This window comes from Convolutriloba macropyga, chromosome 11 (genome assembly GCF_964194025.1).
Source record: "Convolutriloba macropyga chromosome 11, txConMacr16.3, whole genome shotgun sequence".
NCBI classification, from domain to species: domain Eukaryota; kingdom Metazoa; phylum Xenacoelomorpha; order Acoela; family Convolutidae; genus Convolutriloba; species Convolutriloba macropyga.
In genome coordinates, this window is record NC_134478.1 from 22,966,089 (window position 1) to 22,986,271 (window position 20,183).

Consider the following 20,183-nt stretch of genomic DNA (forward strand, 5'->3'; position numbering starts at 1 on the left):
ACTTCCGAGCGAACGGGAACGGCGCAGGCAGAGTACGGAGCTCCGAACTAGCACAAAGCTGATTTTTGTTTGGATAAATGTGATGATATGGGCGTAAGCGTCGTTGTTCTTGAGGCTGAGTTTGTTGGAAACCTGCTTTATCACCCGGGTTGCTGAGGGTCCTGCTCCTCCTGTGCAAGACAAGCTGAAAGGACTGAGGGTGCTCTTTCAACATTTAGAACTCGAGGCCTTTTTTTAATGTTTTCATGGAAATTATACGCGTCTTCAATTTCTCTCGGGCAGCTTTTCGCAAAAGGGGTTGAAAAATTTTACATACAAAAACGTTTTTGTGAACCTGCTGTACCAGAGGCCATCGGCTTTAATATCCAATCGTGCGTCATCTCCAGTGCTTGCAGTTTTGTTTGCGAATGTCTCGCCTTGCAGCGGCAGATTCGGCTCGATTTCAAAACAAATTTCCTCAAGCAGATTGGTGAGAGGACCACGGATGTTGTTATCTCTCAAGTGGGTATACCCGCCTCTGGGACAGTGAAGGTCATAAGCAACTGAGTGACTCAGTACAAACAAAATTGGAAGCAAGCTTAGGGGCTCCCAACCATAGCGAGGGCAATACCGTCTCGAAGTTCTGTCTCGGACAAATCGAAGTTATATTTTTCAATGGCATGGCATTAGGCCAGTAGGAAGCACGTTTTTCAGAGGCCAGATCAATAACTGATGCTAGATTTTTTTAAAATTCATCTTCACTGATTTGTCCTTTCTGATCTTCTCAATTCTTGCTACGTCCCCGATGGATAGCGGCTCTGAGTTTTTTGACCTTTAATATTCGTGAATTCGGTCTTGCGGGCAAATGATGTTGAGCCCGGTTTTGAGTACGGGGAGTAAAAATATTTCGCGATAGGTCTCGTCGTAACTGATGTTACACACAAGGTTAGGGATTAGGTGATCATTGATAACTTTCTCGGATTCTTCCACTGAAGTTAATTTTTGTCGCAGAGTTGGTCAACATTTGTAAACATTTTGAGGGGCATTTTTCGCGTGTTCTGCTATTTTTCGCATTCTGTAAATAGTTTTGCTTTTGTAGTTCTATATTTTGTCTGCAGGAGTGTCCGTCGTTTCCGATTACAGATCCAAGGACTCTAGATCCATCAATAATACTTACGTTTTTGTCTTTATTTTTTTTTTGCGTCATTGACAAACTCTGCTTTGGTCATGAAATGACATTTGATGACATTGTATCCAAATCAAAGACCATGCAATTTCATTTGTTCGACCTTCAGCGCTCCAACTGATTCTGCTGTGTTGCCGTCATCGCGTACCATTTCTGAATTAAGTTGTAGTCCGAAACTTTTTCAATGAGGCACTAAATAGCTAGTCCATACATTGCCGTTCCAAGTGGGCCACCATGACTGGTGCCCTCACGGGAATGGAGAACTTTTTGGAGACCTAGAGATTGTTTGGGGTCTATGTGAGTTGGCTAAAGCCAATTGAAGAGATAGACAAAGGACTTCGATGTTTTTAGGGCTTGCTAAGTCTCTGCTCAAACTGTTTCAAGCATTTTTCGCATCAGTAGGGAGAATGACCTGTGTCTCCTGTTGCTCAAAGGCTTCGCGTATAGAGTGAATGCCAAGGTTCCCACATCTTTGACCAAGCAAAGTTGGAGATTGCCTCCGAGGAATTTGAGGTCATTGATGACGCACTTTACGATGGTCCTTCCAACGTCGCGTTACCTCACCAACACCTGTGGGCCGTACGCCAGGACACTTATCGGGTTCTATCGACCTAAAGCTATTGTACGCATCGAGAAAGCATATCTCGTGCGTCGAAATCAAAATGGTCAACTTTGCCAATGACTTGTAAATGTCGTTTGACGTAGATTTGAACGACGTGATCACACGTCTCCATTCATTCGCATCTAATCCTGAGGGGTCGTGGCTGCCGTGGTTCTTCATGGTCTTCAGTTCTTCCTGGTTCTTCACGTAGTGCAGATGGGTTGATGCAATCTGTGGGTTGGTTTGACTTTATTCATTTGATGTTCGATTTCGCAAGTCTGTCTTGTAGATTTTCCGCTTCGGAGAACAGTAGCTCTAATTTTACAATGTATTCAGAGGTCGATTCGCCTAGCAAATTGTTAACTATTTACACAAGAACGATATAGTTTATTTCAGAATGGAGGCTTCATTACTTGTCATCGAAGCGTTTTTCACAGTAAAGTTGAGTTTCATGCTGAATATACATATTCTTGTTTTGTATTCTGTAAGTGCTCTATATGTTCTGAGTTCAGTTAAATATGACTATACTTTTGAGTTACTATGTTTTCAGTTTGATACTATTTTTCTAAACGAAGCCCTATTGGCCTTGTAGGGAATCAATTCTTCTTTAATGAATATGCAAATGGGGATTTATCTGCAAATGTGGCTACTGCAATAACTGGCAAAAAGATTTTGAAGTAATTGTGAACTTGGAATAATGGTCTCATAACTCAATGGATTACCCTAAAACCGTACTACTACTGCTACTACTCTGTGCCAAACCATTTTTTAAGGCTGGTAATGTTGGGGCAACTCATTAATGTTGTATTGAAACCAGGTTGCTTTTTCGGTGATTTCAGTTTTCCGCATGACTCATTGGACATTGTCTAACTCTTGCATCAGAAAATGATATTTTATTTCTTCAATAATAATGTGTTCCTTTCTGTCGTATTCTCACCAAAGCATTCCTCTCACAACATCTTGGCTAATACCTTGGCAAATTTTTGTTGCGTAACTTACTAGCACCCAATAAAATGGGCAGTTTTCGGAGATTTTAAGGGTCATATTTGAACTTTCGAGACAGCGTCTTAAGTCCCTTATTGTTCATTATATATATATATATATATATATATATATATATATATATATATATATATATCGACCACATGACAGTTATTTTTATTGACTCCCTAGCCTGGGTTTTTACTGATGACACTAGGCTTGATCTTTAGTCTGTGATTTTCGTGATCTTCCCTTCTTATACTCGAATTTATTTAGTGGTATAATAGATGAGACTTTATGATTTTCTACATTCTATTAAAAGCTTTGTCTATTAAAATCAAGGACCATGCAATTTCAACTGTTGGACCTTCAGCGCTCCAGCCGATTCTGCTGTGTTTGCGTCATCGCGTACCATTTCTGAATTAAGTTGTAGTCCGAAACTTTTTCAATGAGGCGCTAAATAATTAGTCCATACATTGCCGTTGCAAGTGGGCCTTCTTGACTGGTGCCCTCACGGGATTGGAGACTTTTTTGGAGACCTAGAGATTGGTTGGGTTCTATGTGAGTTGGATAAAGCCAAGTGAAGAGATTCTCTGTTCAAACTGTTTCAAGCATTTTCGCATCAGTAGGGAGAATGGCCTGTGTCTCCTGTTGCTCAAAGGCTTCGCGTAAAGAGTGAATGGCAAGGTTCCCACATCTTTGACCAAGGCAAAGTTGGAGATTGCCTCCGAGGAATTTGAGGTCATTGATGACGCACTTTACGATGGTCCTTCCAACGTCGCGTTACCTCACCAACACCTGTGGGCCGTACGCCAGGACACTTATCGGGTTCTATCGACCTACAGCTATTGTACGCATCGAGAAAGCATATCTCGTGCGTCGAAATCAAAATGGTCAACTTTGCCAATGACTTGTAAATGTCGTTTGACGTAGATTTGAACGACGTGGTCACACGTCTCCATTCATTTGCATCTAATCCTGAGGGGTCGTGGCTGCCGTGGTTCTTCATGGTCTTCAGTTCTTCCTGGTTCTTCACGTAGTGCAGATGGGTTGATGCGATAGTAGATAGAGGGGTGATAGGGTAATGTGTTTGATTGAGGGCCTTTCTCAATAAAGTCAAGATTTGCTATCTGTGGGTTGGGGTGCTTTTCAACTAATATATCCATTACTGTTTTCGTTCCCAGTTCTTGTTTTAGGGTAAGACACTGCCAATCGATTTGTCGGTTAGGCAGCATAGAGCATTCGAGATTTTTCCAGTTTCCAGTCGCTTAGTTTGAATTTATTCATTTCAAGTTTAGTGTTTGTTCGATTTCGCAAGTCTGTCTTGTAGTTTTTCGGCTTCGGAAATCAATAGTTCTAATTTTACAATGTATCCAGAGGTCGAATCGCCTAGCAAATTGTTAACGATTTACACAAGAACGATATAGTTTATTTCAGATTGGACCTTCATTTCTTGTCATTGAAGCGTTTTTCACAGTAGAGTTGAGTTTCATGCTGAATATACATGTTCACGTTTTGTATGCTGTAAGTGCTCTACATGTTCTATCTGAGTGCAGTTAAATATGACTATACTAAATATGACTATAAACGAAGAGAATCGGCAAAGCCAGTGAAATCAATGGTCGGCAGCTTCTCCTGGTCAAATTCAAGTGTCTATTGAAACGAAAAGAATTTCTTCGTAATTCGGCCAAATTGAAAGATACCAACGACTATTCAGCAGTATTTGTCGATCTTGATCTTACCAAGTCGGAACGTGAAGCTCAATCTCAGCTTAGGCTTGAGAAACGCTCACTTGAAAATAAATACACTGACAAAGCTTTCGTAATAAGAAAAGGGCGAGTAATTGAAAAACGGGATTGACTACCGCGTTATCTGACACAGCCTGTCAAAAGTATCCTGAAGTGCTTACTTCTCAACGTGCAAAGCATCCTTAGTTTAGAACGACGGCTCAATTTATATCAACTGCTCTCACAGGAATCCCCAGACTTAGTTTGCCTCGTTGAAACGTGGATAGATGATTCAATACCAGATTCTGTCGTATTTTGTGGAATGCCCTACACTGTTGTTGCTAGAAGTGATCGAAACCAAGGAAAACACTGAGGTATTTCGCTTGCAGCACATGATTCTTTTTTGCAACTCTTCAGAATTTCGAGTTTGAAAATTGGCGATTTTTTCGTTAGTGGCGTGTTTAGTAACCGTTTTCTCCAACTTGGCCTTGTCCTCGTGTACCTACCCCCTAGGGGATCAAAGTATTTTACAACAGCATCAATCGCAGAAAATTGTATTCTCGATCTGTACAATAATTTTAAACAGTCGGATGCATCGTCTCAAGAGTCGAAATTTGTGGTTATGGGTGATTTTAATCTGCCTAATGTAAATTGGGAAAGTAACACCACCTTGATCTCTGTTGATCAGTCTTATATTGACTCGATGACACAGGAGTTGCTTTTAGAACAGATTATTAGATCTCCTACGCACAAGAGGGGTAATATACTAGATCTGGTTTTCGTATCTCAACCTGATGCTTTTGACTATGAAGTGCTGCCTGCATCTTTTTCAGATCACTATCCCCTCATTATTAGTTACGATTATTTACCATGCTGCGTGGCTCCATTCTCCTCCGAATTCTCAGCGAGTAGCTTCAACTAAAATATTTTAGAAAGCAAGATCGATTTAATTGACTTTGAGGCAGCATCTAGTCTGCAAAATACTAGTGAGTTCTTATTGAAGACATTAGTAGATGTAATCTCTTCATGTCTTGTTCGAAAACGCAAAAAGCGCAAAATGTTTCCTTTTTATTACAGTTCACTGACGATGCACTCTATTAATAAACTAGAGACCGCTAAACGACAAATGAGTTCAGAGCACAAATTAGATAAGCTGAAAAAAGAGGTGATGGATTTTGTTGAGCTCGATAAAGTGTCTTTTCTTCAGTCAACAAAAACATTCAGAACAAACGATGCTTTTAAAATGTTGAAAAGTCTAAGTGGACGCAGCTCTTTTCCTAACGAAATGATTTACCAGGATCGGCTTGCTGGATCTGATATGGAAAAAGCCAATCTATTAAATCTTTTCTTCCATTCGGTGTATAAGCAATCCTCTCTCTCTGTAGCTCCCATCGATACCCAAAGAGTCAATATTCACCTCGATGATTTAGTGTTTACCATTTCGCAGACCATCAAACTACTTGAAACATTGCCTCTAAGCTCAAATGCCGTAGCGGATGGAATTCCGCCCTTTGTACTGAAGTACTGCTCTGCTTCTCTTGGGCCCTTAATTCACTCATTGTTTTCCCGTATAATTCTTACCTGCAAATGGCCTCGGCTCTGGAAATGTGCATTTGTGACGCCGATTCATAAAAAAGAGTCCCGAAACAATATCGAAAACTACAGACCAATATCGTTGTTACCCCGCTTATCCCTGGTGTTGGAAAAGCTCATTTTTGATTTTTTCTACTCGCGACTACGATACAAATTGAACAGTCGTCAACATGGATTCCGAAGAGGTCATTCAACAATAACTCAATTGATTATTTACTTGGACGAGCTGTATTCCAATTTTGACGATAACGTCGAGCAAGTCCTAATCTACCTGGACTTTGCTAAGGCTTTTGACACCGTTAACCATGCTATTTTGCTTGACAAGTTAGCTTTATATGGCCTTGATAACAATTTTTTAAAACTTATTTTTTCCTACTTGAGTGATAGATCGCAACGAGTAAGTGTCAATGGGACTTTATCGGATGAAATTATGGTTACTAGTGGAGTTCCTCAAGGCAGTGTCTTAGGACCGTTGCTGTTTCTTGTGTATATTGACGACATGCTGTCCTTACCGGAATTCTCAAGTTGTTTCTGCTTTGCAGACGACACAAAGTTAGCATGTGCGGGGAAGACATGTTTAGCAAATGCCAGGAAGACCTCGATAAGCTATTTACTTGGGCTGCCGAAAATGATCTTACCTTCAACGTTGACAAATGTGTGTATCTTCAAGTATCTAAAAAGTACGATGGTGGTTTCAGTATTGGGTCCAATTTGATAAGAAAAGTTGATAACACATGTGACTTAGGCATAGAAATCTCAAGTAACTTAAAGTGGAATATTCATGTGAGGACCAAGCTAGCGAAAGCTCAGAAGTTTTATTTATCTTCGACATAATGTGCCTTACAGCTTACCGAACAGCGTCAAGTATAATTTATATTCTGCCTGTGTTTTGTCGATTCTGCTTTACGGTTCTTAAGCGTGGTTTGCTGATGTTAGCCATCTTAGATTATTAGAAAATTTTTATTGGAAGGGTTTACGCTGGTGCTATGGAAGGAATGACTACAACACACTTCTTCGTGCGTCAAATAATACTCCGATATGCTATCAACTGATTGAACGTGATCTTCGCTTCTTTATTTCCATTGTTTTGGGCAATACGTGCATAAAATTCGAAGACTTTTTCTCTATTAAGACATATTCTAAGATGCTTCGAACTAACTCTCATTATCATGTTGTAGTGAGCCCCACGAAAAAGCAGCTGGCAGCTAAATCATTTTTTAAGCGGGTACAAATCTATGTGAATGATTTCAGCGACACTGGTAACTTCAACATCCTGAGGGCACCAGCCAACTACAAAGTTTTACTGAAAACTTTTTTCTCCACTTTACGTGACTCAAAGTTTAATCCGTACGTGACATGTTGTTGGTCCATCAAATGTCGTTGTGCGCTTTGCCGTTCTTATTTTTTGTAATTAATTTTTTTTTCACCAGTTGTAATAGCTATAGATTAATTTCTTGTTTGTGCCATATGTATAGATCTTTCTGATGTGTTGTATTAAAATCCATAATTTGGTCAATTGAAGTCTTTTACTACTACTACTACTACTACTACTACTACTACTACTACTACTACTACTACTACTACTACTACTACTACTACTACTACTACTACTACTACTACTACTTTTGAGTTACTATGTTTTCAGTTTAATACTATTTTTCTAAATGAAGCCCTGTAGGCCTTGTAGGGAATCAATTCTTCTTTAATGAATATGCAAATGGAGATTTAACTGCAATTGTGGCTACGGCTATAACTGGCAGAAAAGATTTTGAAGTAATTGTGAACTTGGAATAATGGTCTCATAACTGAATGGATTACCCTAAAACCGTACTACTACTGCTACTACTCTGTGCCATATCAATTTTTAAGGCTGGTAGTATTAGGGCAGCTCATTAATGTTGTATTGAAACCAGGTTGCTTTTTCGGTGATTCCAGTTTTCCGCATGACATTTTCTAACTCTGGCAGCAGAAAATGATATATTCATTAGACGACATAGCAAAGCCCATTACCACTGAAATGAAATCATTCAAGCCAGCACTAATTGACAAACTCGAAACCTATGTCCCAATTAAGCTTTCTCTTTGACAATCATTTTCTTTAATGGAAGCTTAGCCTTACGTATCCTCTTCATGTATTTATACCGTAAAGTAGCCTTTGTACGACGAATGGTGCCAAACTTCATGAAGCTTAATGGAACAAATGTACCGCTTAATCCAGTAGTTTCCGTACCGAAACATCTGAAAGCAGATGTAGTCTCAAACCTCGCGAAACAACTCAAGACACCACCAACAGTTATATCGCCAGAAGACATGGGAATTCTCAAACGACATCACAGACGAAACTCCATGCCTGCAACTTTTACCATGTCACTCAACACCATGGACCGATTCAACACAGAAGATGAACTAGATAACCCGGCTTCACCCCGAGAGGAAAGTATGCTTTGAGTCCATGAAAGTCTTATATAGTTCGACAATTATTAATCCTTTAACTGATTAAGTATCCCTTCATCCATTAAGTTTTCCTTCTAAGTGCTTCTCCATTCAAAACTAGTGCTTCAAATCCACGATAATAACCAGTGCTTTAGCCCACTCATTCAACCAGTACATATGTGATACCTTATTCAGCATTTAGAGCCTTTATCCAGCAAAATAACCATGATTATCTTCAGTGCTAATCTTTATGCGTTCTCTCAACCCTAACTCTATCTTATGTTCTCACTCTTTATTCAGCATTAGCGCATTCTCGACTCTCAAATGTTTCTTCAAAGCCTTTAATCTTGTCTTAAGCCTCTTTATTTTAACCTTTATCTCAATTTGTCTTACCTTAAACTTTATCTCTTTTAAATTCTTTAATTGTGTTTAACTTTAATGCTTTCGTTCACAACTCTTTCCTAAGAAAACATATATTGGGTGGCTGCAACAAAAACATGTGTATACTTCATGGAAAATTTTCATAAAGTCCGGTAGTGTCACGCCCCTATTTCGTCCCTCATAGTTACGTGATGATTTTCCTTTAAATATCCATAAATAAGTGCTTTAATCTAGTTCATATTCAGACAGATTTCAAGGCCATATATAGCTAGTATTTCCATCTAGGCCTGTAACCCCTAATTTGTTTGTTTATTAAATACAACCGCTGATTGACAGTTTACTGATAAACATATCAAGTGCCTAAAAGCTTCAATTTTTACCTTTTTGAGTTCACTGACGATAAATTTGCATAATTGGTAAATAACTTCATGAGAAATTATGTACTTGGTGAAGTAATTATTCTGATAAAGTAGGTGCTAATACGGAAATTGTATGTACTTAACAAACATCAAGAGACATACAAAAGCCGGAAATTGTCCAACTTGTAGATCAGTAAATATTTACGAAGGACCAATACAACTCAAGCTACAGTCCTGTGGAACCTACGATCTGCAGAACACCGGAGAAACAGCCTGACTATCAGTTGCTATTCGAACTCAACAATAATCTCGAAACTTCTTATTTTATCTCCGAAAACTTTAATTATTTTGTTATAATTTATGTTAAAATAATTAAAGATTGAACTGGAAATTCTTCATAAAATAACTAAGTTAGAACAGGCTTCTTTAGTATTATATTGTGGCTAAATAAGGCTCCAAAACCCAAGGTTACTAGTGGTTATATCGCGCATCCGAACCGCTCAATAAAAGGCTATTACTAGCTAAGTTTATTCAAAATATATCCGCTAAAAACCGCACTGTGAAACATCAAAATAAGTCCTTGTAAAATGACAATTATTCACATTATTTACTGCTAATATTAACCTCCGAAAACACCATGAGGAACACTCTTAAAAGTCAGTGCGTAACAAAGGGAAATTTAGATTCCAGTAAAAATGTGCCTCATTTTTGGCTTTAATAATTCATTTTGAAGGGCGCATCTAAGAAACAAACGGTGAGAACTCCAATTTCACTTTTATTCTTTAAAACAGATGGTGTCTAGTCATAGAAATTACAAGCTATGAACTCTAGCCATTGATAAGCTCCCGTTATTCCACTACTGATGTCAATGAGACCTTTCATTACTCAATCAGTGGCACAATTACAGAAGAAAAAACAGAGAACTCAAAAGTTTACTAATTTTTTACTACAAAAATTTCAAAGTAATCAAACTCATAAACTATAAACCGCGAGTTTCATTTAGATTTCGTTCAAGTCAAAAAACTATTAGTTGCGTAGATTAATTCGGAAATCATTTATTCACCATTAAAACATATGCATCGTACTTATTATTCTTCGCTAGGAAGTCATGAGAAGAAAGCAAAATAATTCAAACAGCCGCAGAAACAAAGTGCTCTAAAAATCCAAAAATATTGATCCAAATCCAAACTTGTCTTAAAAAACCGCGTTGAGACAAAAGAGCCTCGATATCTCTTCAGATAGAATTGTGAAGAAATTCGCAAATTGTTTCTGAAAGAGAAGAAAATCATTGTGAAAAGTGAAATGTTCACAAAATTTTAAACCTCGATAACTCCTCTAAAAAGAGGAATTTTGAAAAAGCTTTTTAATTTCACACTCTGCGCTGGACAGGTTTTCTTGTGAAACCACTCACAACTCTTTACGGTAAGTATATCGACCGATCAAAGTTGACTGAACAAAAAGAACAGTGGAGCATTGAGTTCCTCACTCCCACAAGTGGCGTCGGAATAAAAACTTTGTCCTGGATACACATCCTAAATGAAATAGCGTAATTAGAGTGAGTGACCAGAATCAACGAGCAAAAGCATATGTAATGGTTCAGAGTTCAAAGCAGAGATTCTTCAGTGGTCACGACTTACTGGTGTGAGAAACCTCACTGTGCGCTAAATATCAGGCTACTCGATGCACTAATAGAAATGCAATGGATAAGATCTAAAAATTGGAACGAATAAATAGTATGTGTAAAGTTCACGTCAGACCGGAGTGACCCGTTCGTCAACATCGGCACGAATCGGCCATCACAGTGCCTGAAAACAATGATAAACTGAAAAATGCGGCAATTGAGAACATTTTTGATGCTTCTGGCACTGTTTACATCTGGTGGGCGAATTATAGTGTTCAGAACTTGTGCTGTTTTTCTCATAAATGCTTGAATCAATTTCTTTTAAGGCCAACAGATGACTAATATCAATTAATATTTTTTAGAAGCACTGTTGCAGGGGAAGCTGCCATTTTTCACAGAAACTGTGATCGGTAGCTTGAATAAAATTGTTCGCGAGTAATTTTCAAATTCCACTTATCGCCCTATTAATTATCAGCAACTAAATGAACATTAAGCAATTGAACAAACATTTTTCCGAACGATTGGAAGTGATAGCCCCTCGGGTCCAGACATTCATGATGGCAAAGATCTTTTGACTTTTGACCGACTTTCGCTCAGCCTGCTCGAACTAAATTTTTAGACTATTTTCCCAAACCGCACGTGTTAGCGGGCATTTTTGGCAATTCTGTAGACTATTTCCGTAGACAATTGCCCACGCGTTCGACCTATAATTGTTGCTGAATTTCTCCGAAGCGTAAGTGGAAAGGCAGTAGTCGACCAGCTGTCGGTAGTAATCAAACACTCCATTCATGAATTGACAGAAAATTTTGCAGGAAGAAGGAAATCCGATTCCCCTAATCCATAGAAAAGGGTTTAAAAACTCGGACCAAAAATTTGCTATTCAGCCAGCTCCATTGCTCTTCATATTTCGTATACATCGGGCAGCTCTTTCTGCGCTATTGGACTGCTTTTGCTGTAGGACAACGCTTTTTGTTCAGTTTTCATTGGAAATCTACTTCTGTTGTTTTGCTACTATTGTTAGTTAGATGATGGGAATAAAGTGGGCGCCCTGTTATCGCTGCGTGGCTTGCTTGATCTCTCTCTCTCTCTCTCTCTCTATATATATATATATATATATATATATAATATTTATTTATTAAACTTTGACTTTCATTTAGATACCTTTTTATCGTCTTGTCAAAACAAAGAAGGCCTTGTCATAATGTGAAAGAAAGCACGTGAGCTCTTTTGGACACCTGTCAAGTCAAAGTGAATGCACATTTTAAAAGATGAAGACTAAAGCAGACTAAAGCCGCATTTGTATATAATATATGTTGGTGTAATTGTTAAGTTTGATTCGTATTATAGGTGACTGAAGTGAAAGAAAGCATCGATAGTTTGAAACTGCAGATAAGAGAAGTGAAAGGTCTCCAGGCACAGTTTATCAATTCACCCAATTTGCATTTTGGAGGCCAGACGAAAGAAAGCGAACTGATTGAGATGCGATGTGACGACATCAAACAGGTGTCCAATGCTATCAAGGCCTCCATCAGACGTAAGTTCTATAAGTGGATAACGTTACGCTGCAATTTCAACTAAAATTCGCGCGAAGTAGGGAAAAAAAGGGATTCGAACGGCGGCTCTTAGTTTTTTATAGCTGCGAAGCTGTAAGCTGAGCGTAGCTATTTTGCGGGCTGTAAGCTCTTTTCATTTTACATTTGTACCAGGAGAGGCACGTGCTATAACTGTAACTTTAAGAAACACCAAGTCATAATGTTGATTATATAGATGTAATTCAATGGTTAGGAAATGGATGACTTTTCACGGTAGCAAAAGAAGATTTGTGAAGCAAATCTCACGAAAGTTTTAACTGTTGACAAGGAACAACAGTGGGCAAAGGGTAGCCCAGGCATATCGTGCCAAAGTAACTATAACTCAAGGGTCTTTTTGAAACACCACCAACACTGGCGTCAGTGAAGCAAGCTGATTAGTGAAGCAAGCTGATTAGTTTGCTTCTCTGACGTCCGGCTGCCGCACCACCAACACTACACATTCAATATTAACTGAAGGCGGAACACCGCACAGTTTTTTCTGGTGACCCCCCCCCCCTAACCAAGCTCGAACGCGCAACCTCAAGGCAAAGGAGTCAACCCCAAAGACCAAGACCCCCCCCCCCCTACCGGACAAAAAAGACCCCCCCAGCGCAGTCAACAATTCAGCAACACAAAACACAAAGCAGAATACAAACCGCCTGACAGCAATGCCGAACAGAACCATGCAACCACCCGTTTTGAAAGCAAAATATTAACTGAAGGCGGAACACCGCACAACATTTGTTCTACAACGTTCTTTCTCTTCACTTTTTCAGTGATTTTTTTGTATAGGCTTGATATCTTGCTTTTTGCGTGACCCAAATTGCTCGCATTGAAATTCTCTACTGTTAAAACAAAATCGATTGCCAGATTGGCGGTGACAGGGGCATGATAGCCGAGTGGTTAATTCTCCCGACTCTTATGCCAGAGATTGCGGTTCGAACCTTGACATTGTGCAGAAATCTTGCACACGAGAATCTTGTTCTCAATGATACCCAACAGCGCACATAGCTCCTTTGAATTCAAGTTTTTAAGATAGGCGCGATAGCTTTTTTCCCCACTCGTTTCTGTATGCTTCTCTATATTTCACGACACGTAAGTCGATTTCGCAGCTATTCCGGCAGTCTGCGGGCTATGTTTTTAAATTGGTGACTTCTCTTTCCGCAGGATATCAAATACCACACGCGGCCGAACAAGTCAAAAGAAGAGAAAGTAAAGTGGGCTGTTTTGTCCATCCGTAGTTTCGAGAGTGAAAGTAGGGGTGAAAACAGTTTTCGCGAAGCAGAAAATGTTGTTCGCGTGCGGCTTTTTCAAAGCATTTGTTTTAGCTTATTTTTTCTGCCAAAGTGACTTCTTTAATTCTCAAGTGCTTGTTCAATCAGAGGCCTAATGGATCGTTTTAAAAATTTATTATTCTTATATGCAGATGTGGGCTGTTTTTGTGATTTTGGTGTTTCTGACGGTTTTAAGAGGTTTTCAATTGCTCTCAAAAGGTCTTGGAAGCATTTATTGTAAACCTGTGTGTCTTATTTTTTGCAAAATTTTTTGATCGACAGTTTTTGTGCTTGAACATTTTTTGACTTTTTGAATGACTTTTTTAACATTAGTTCTCCATTTGTGAGTGATCTCCGCTTTTGCGCCCCCTCTTTTCGTTCGAGAGCATTTTGTGTGACGTTAGTTGGTTTATGTTTTCTATTAAAGTTTTGTTGCTTCTGTCTTTTCGAGTTCTGTTCAGTGTGTTGTCTGTCTCATGGATGGTCACTATGCAGTATCAAAGGTTGCTGTAGGGTGAATTGTTGGACGTTGTAACTTCAAACTTGTAGAATATATTGCAGTAAGTCGCTAAACAATTTTGATTTATTGGTTTTTCTGCTCATTTTCTGTTTTCCCGTTGTCTGTTGGGGCTATGTTGAATGACTTTTTATCATTAGTTCTCCATTTGTGAGTGATCTAGATTGCTCTACTTCTGCTGGTAAGCACGACTGTGAATGAAAATAGATCAAAGCTGTTGTAGCTGAGTGGTTAATATCTCAGACTGCCAAACATGAGGTCAGGGTTTCCAACTCCTGAGAAGTCGTTTTTTTGCGCCCTTAAAACTTTTCTTAAGTTACGCTCCCCGTAAATAAAATTGTCCCGCTTGTCCTCCAATAGCAGTTCATCCGACGTTAGTCGGTTCATGTTTTGTATCTCTCTCTCAAATATTGACTCTATACAGGAGTTTGGGTTTCAGTTTCTTTTTATGGTAAGTTTTATGACCTTTCAGGAGAATTGAAAAATTTTTGTTTTCTGTTAATTTGCCCTATTTTTGCGTTTTTCAAAATTCTTTTTGAAGCAAGATTTTAACATTTTTAATTGCTCTTGAACGAAATTTGAAATTTTTACTCTAAATATGTATGTCTTTTTTTGCTAGGCTGTTTTTGCACTTTTGTTCAAGAACATTCTATAACTTCTTGAGTGACACTTTAGATCTTGAGATTTTTGACTGATCAAATTTGCTCTCGTTTTGAAATAGAGTTGGTAAAAGCAATTGTGAGCAAGCGAAAATCAAAGGCATGTTCTGAGTATTCACGATGTTAGACTGGCAAACTGGAGGTCAGTGGATCGAAACCCTGTAGAGTTATTTTTTTACGCCGATAATATATTTCTAAGCTAAAGCCCCTCTAAATTAAATTGCGCCCCGCTTTTCGTTCGAGAGCATTTTGTGACGTTATTTGGTTTATTGTTTCTATTAAAGTTTTGTTGCTTCTGTCTTTTGGAGTGCTGTTCAGTGTATTGTCTGTCTCATGGACGGTCACTATGCAGTATCACAGGTTGCTGTAGGATGAATTGTTGGACGTTGAAACTTGTAAGTTTGTAGAATATATTGCAGTAAATTGCTAAACATATTTGATTTATTGGTTTTTCTGCTCATTTTCTGTTTTCTCGTTGTCTGTTGGGGCTATGTTGAATGACTTTTTAACATTAGTTCTCCATTTGTGAGTGATCTAGATTGCTCTACTTCTGTTGGTAAACACGACTGTGAATGAAAATAGATCAAAGCTGTTGTAGCTGAGTGGTTAATATCTCAGACTGCCAAACATGAGGTCAGGGTTTCCAACTCCTGAGAAGTTGTTTTTTTGCGCCCTTAAAGCTTTTCTTAAGTTACGCTCCCCGTAAAATTGTCCCGCTTGTCCTCCAATAGCAATTCATCCGACGTTAGTCGGTTCATGTTTTGTATCTCTCTCTCAAATATTGACTCTATACTGGAGTTTGGGTTTCAGTTTCTTTTTATGGTAAGTTTTATGACCTTTCAGGAGAATTGAAAAATTTTTGTTTTCTGTTAATTTGCCCTATTTTTGCGTTTTTCAAAATTCTTTTTGAAGCAAGATTTTAACATTTTTAATTGCTCTTGAACGAAATTTGAAATTTTTACTCTAAATATGTATGTCTTTTTTGCTAGGCTGTTTTTGCACTTTTGTTCAAGAACATTCTATAACTTCTTGAGTGACACTTTAGATCTTCAGATTTTTGACTGATCAAAGTTGCTCTCGTTTTGAAATAGAGTTGGTAAAAGCGATTGTGAGCGAACGAAAATCAAAGGCATGTTCTGAGTATTCACGATGTTAGACTGGCAAACATTTAAAAGATGAAGACTAAAGCAGACTAAAGCCGCATTTGTATATAATATATGTTGGTGTAATTGTTAAGTTTGATTCGTATTATAGGTGACTGAAGTGAAAGAAAGCATCGATAGTTTGAAACTGCAGATAAGAGAAGTGAAAGGTCTCCAGGCACAGTTTATCAATTCACCCAATTTGCATTTTGGAGGCCAGACGAAAGAAAGCGAACTGATTGAGATGCGATGTGACGACATCAAACTGGTGTCCAATGCTATCAAGGCCTCCATCAGACGTAAGTTCTATAAGTGGATAACGTTACGCTGCAATTTCAACTAAAATTCGCGCGAAGTAGGGAAAAAAAGGGATTCGAACGGCGGCTCTTAGTTTTTTATAGCTGCGAAGCTGTAAGCTGAGCGTAGCTATTTTGCGGGCTGTAAGCTCTTTTCATTTTACATTTGTACCAGGAGAGGCACGTGCTATAACTGTAACTTTAAGAAACACCAAGTCATAATGTTGATTATATAGATGTAATTCAATGGTTAGGAAATGGATGACTTTTCACGGTAGCAAAAGAAGATTTGTGAAGCAAATCTCACGAAAGTTTTAACTGTTGACAAGGAACAACAGTGGGCAAAGGGTAGCCCAGGCATATCGTGCCAAAGTAACTATAACTCAAGGGTCTTTTTGAAACACCACCAACACTGGAGTCAGTGAAGCAAGCTGATTAGTGAAGCAAGCTGATTAGTTTGCTTCTCTGACGTCCGGCTGCCGCACCACCAACACTACACATTCAATAATAACTGAAGGCGGAACACCGCACAGTTTTTCCTGGTGACCCCCCCCCTAACCAAGCTCGAACGCGCAACCTCAATGCAAAGAATTCAACCCCAAAGACCAAGATCCCCCCCCCCCCCCTACCGGACAAAAAAGACCCCCCAGCGCAGTCAACAATTCAGCAACACAGAACACAAAGCAGAATACAAACCGCCTGACAGCAATGCCGAACAGAACCATGCAACCACCCGTTTTGAAAGCAAAATATTAACTGAAGGCGGAACACCGCACAACATTTGTTCTACAACGTTCTTTCTCTTCACTTTTTCAGTGATTTTTTTTGTATAGGCTTGATATCTTGCTTTTTGCGTGACCCAAATTGCTCGCATTGAAATTCTCTACTGTTAAAACAAAATCGATTGCCAGATTGGCGGTGACAGGGGCATGATAGCCGAGTGGTTAATTCTCCCGACTCTTATGCCAGAGATTGCGGTTCGAACCTTGACATTGTGCAGAAATCTTGCACACGAGAATCTTGTTCTCAATGATACCCAACAGCGCACATAGCTCCTTTGAATTCAAGTTTTTAAGATAGGCGCGATAGCTTTTTTCCCCACTCGTTTCTGTATGCTTCTCTATAATTCACGACACGTAAGTCGATTTCGCAGCTATTCCGGCAGTCTGCGGGCTATGTTTTTAAATTGGTGACTTCTCTTTCCGCAGGATATCAAATACCACACGCGGCCGAACAAGTCAAAAGAAGAGAAAGTAAAGTGGGCTGTTTTGTCCATTCATAGTTTCGAGAGTGAAAGTAGGGGTGAAAACAGTTTTCGCGAAGCAGAAAATGTTGTTCGCGTGCGGCTTTTTCAAAGCATGTTTTAGTTTATTTTTTCTGCCAAAGTGACTTCTTTAATTATCAAGTGCTTGTTCAATCAGAGGCCTAATGGATCGTTTTAAAAATTTATTATTCTTATATGCAGATTTGGGCTGTTTTTGTGATTTTGGTGTTTCTGACGGTTTTAAGAGGTTTTCAATTGCTCTCAAACGATCTTTGAAGCATTTATTGTAAACCTGTGTCTTATTTTTTGCAAAATTTCTTGATCGACAGTTTTTGTGCTTGAACATTTTTTGACTTTTTGAATGACTTTTTTAACATTAGTTCTCCATTTGTGAGTGATCTCCGCTTTTGCGCCCCCCTCTTTTCGTTCGAGAGCATTTTGTGTGACGTTAGTTGGTTTATGTTTTCTATTAAAGTTTTGTTGCTTCTTTCTTTTCGAGTTCTGTTCAGTGTGTTGTCTGTCTCATGGATGGTCACTATGCAGTATCAAAGGTTGCTGTAGGGTGAATTGTTGAACGTTGTAACTTCAAACTTGTAGAATATTTTGCAGTAAGTCGCTAAACAATTTTGATTTATTGGTTTTTCTGCTCATTTTCTGTTTTCCCGTTGTCTGTTGGGGCTATGTTGAATGACTTTTTATCATTAGTTCTCCATTTGTGAGTAATCTAGATTGCTCTACTTCTGCTGGTAAACACGACTGTGAATGAAAATAGATCAAAGCTGTTGTAGCTGAGTGGTTAATATCTCAGACTGCCAAACATGAGGTCAGGGTTTCCAACTCCTGAGAAGTCGTTTTTTTGCGCCCTTAAAACTTCTCTTAAGTTACGCTCCCCGTAAATAAAATTGTCCCGCTTGTCCTCCAATAGCAATTCATCCGACGTTAGTCGGTTCATGTTTTGTATCTCTCTCTCAAATATTGACTCTATACTGGAGTTTGGGTTTCAGTTTCTTTTTATGGTAAGTTTTATGACCTTTCAGGAGAATTGAAAAATTTTTGTTTTCTGTTAATTTGCCCTATTTTTGCGTTTTTCAAAATTCTTTTTGAAGCAAGATTTTAACATTTTTAATTGCTCTTGAACCAAATTTGAAATTTTTACTCTAAATATGTATGTCTTTTTTTGCTAGGCTGTTTTTGCACTTTTGTTCAAGAACATTCTATAACTTCTTGAGTGACACTTTAGATCTTCAGATTTTTGACTGATCAAATTTGCTCTCGTTTTGAAATAGAGTTGGTAAAAGCGATTGTGAGCAAGCGAAAATCAAAGGCATGTTCTGAGTATTCACGATGTTAGACTGGCAAACTGGAGGTCAGTGGATCGAACTCCTGTAGAGTTATTTTTTTACGCCGATAATATATTTCTAAGCTAAAGCCCCTCTAAATTAAATTGCGCCCCCGCTTTTCGTTCGAGAGCATTTTGTGACGTTATTTGGTTTATTTTTTCTATTAAAGTTTTGTTGCTTCTGTCTTTTGGAGTGCTGTTCAGTGTATTGTCTGTCTCATGGATGGTCACTATGCAGTATCACAGGTTGCTGTAGGGTGAATTGTTGGACGTTGAAACTTGTAAGTTTGTAGAATATATTGCAGTAAATTGCTAAACATATTTGATTTATTGGTTTTTCTGCTCATTTTCTGTTTTCTCGTTGTCTGTTGGGGCTATGTTGAATGACTTTTTAACATTAGTTCTCCATTTGTGAGTGATCTAGATTGCTCTACTTCTGTTGGTAAACACGACTGTGAATGAAAATAGATCAAAGCTGTTGTAGCTGAGTGGTTAATATCTCAGACTGCCAAACCTGAGGTCAGGGTTTCCAACTCCTGAGAAGTCGTTTTTTTGCGCCCTTAAAGCTTTTCTTAAGTTACGCTCCCCGTAAATAAAATTGTCCCGCTTGTCCTCCAATAGCAATTCAGCTGACGTTAGTCGGTTCATGTTTTGTATCTCTCTCTCAAATATTGACTCTATACAGGAGTTTGGGTTTCAGTTGCTTTTTATGGTAAGTTTTATGACCTTTCAGGAGAATTGAAAAATTTTTGTTTTCTGTTAATTTGCCCTATTTTTGCTTACGTTTTTCAAAATTCTTTTTGAAGCAAGATTTTAACATTTTTAATTGCTCTTGAACGAAATTTGAAATTTTTACTCTAAATATGTATGTCTTTTTTTGCTAGGCTGTTTTTGCACTTTTGTTCAAGAACATTCTATAACTTCTTGAGTGACACTTTAGATCTTCAGATTTTTGACTGATCAAAGTTGCTCTCGTTTTGAAATAGAGTTGGTAAAAGCGATTGTCAGCGAACGAAAATCAAAGGCATGTTCTGAGTATTCACGATGTTAGACTGGCAAACTGGAGGTCAGTGGATCGAACCCCTGTAGAGTTATTTTTCACGCCGATAATATATTTCTAAGCTAAAGCCCCTCTAAATAGAGCATTTTGTGACGTTATTTGGTTTATTTTTTCTATTAAAGTTTTGTTGCTTCTGTCTTTTGGAGTTCTGTTCAGTGTGTTGTCTGTCTCATGGATGGTCACTATGCAGTATCACAGGT

At 38.5% G+C, this 20,183-nt stretch overlaps 1 protein-coding gene across 1 annotated transcript in view; it reads left to right on the top strand.

Annotated features, from left to right (window-relative positions):
• Positions 1–20,183, top strand: part of LOC142349838 (syntaxin-1A-like) — a 59,099-nt gene that overhangs the window by 17,479 nt on the left and 21,437 nt on the right. Inside the window, exon 3 of the mRNA XM_075401642.1 lies at positions 12,209–12,395. Within this exon, the coding sequence (XP_075257757.1) occupies positions 12,209–12,395 (187 nt within the window). The remainder of the gene's footprint in view (positions 1–12,208; positions 12,396–20,183) is intronic.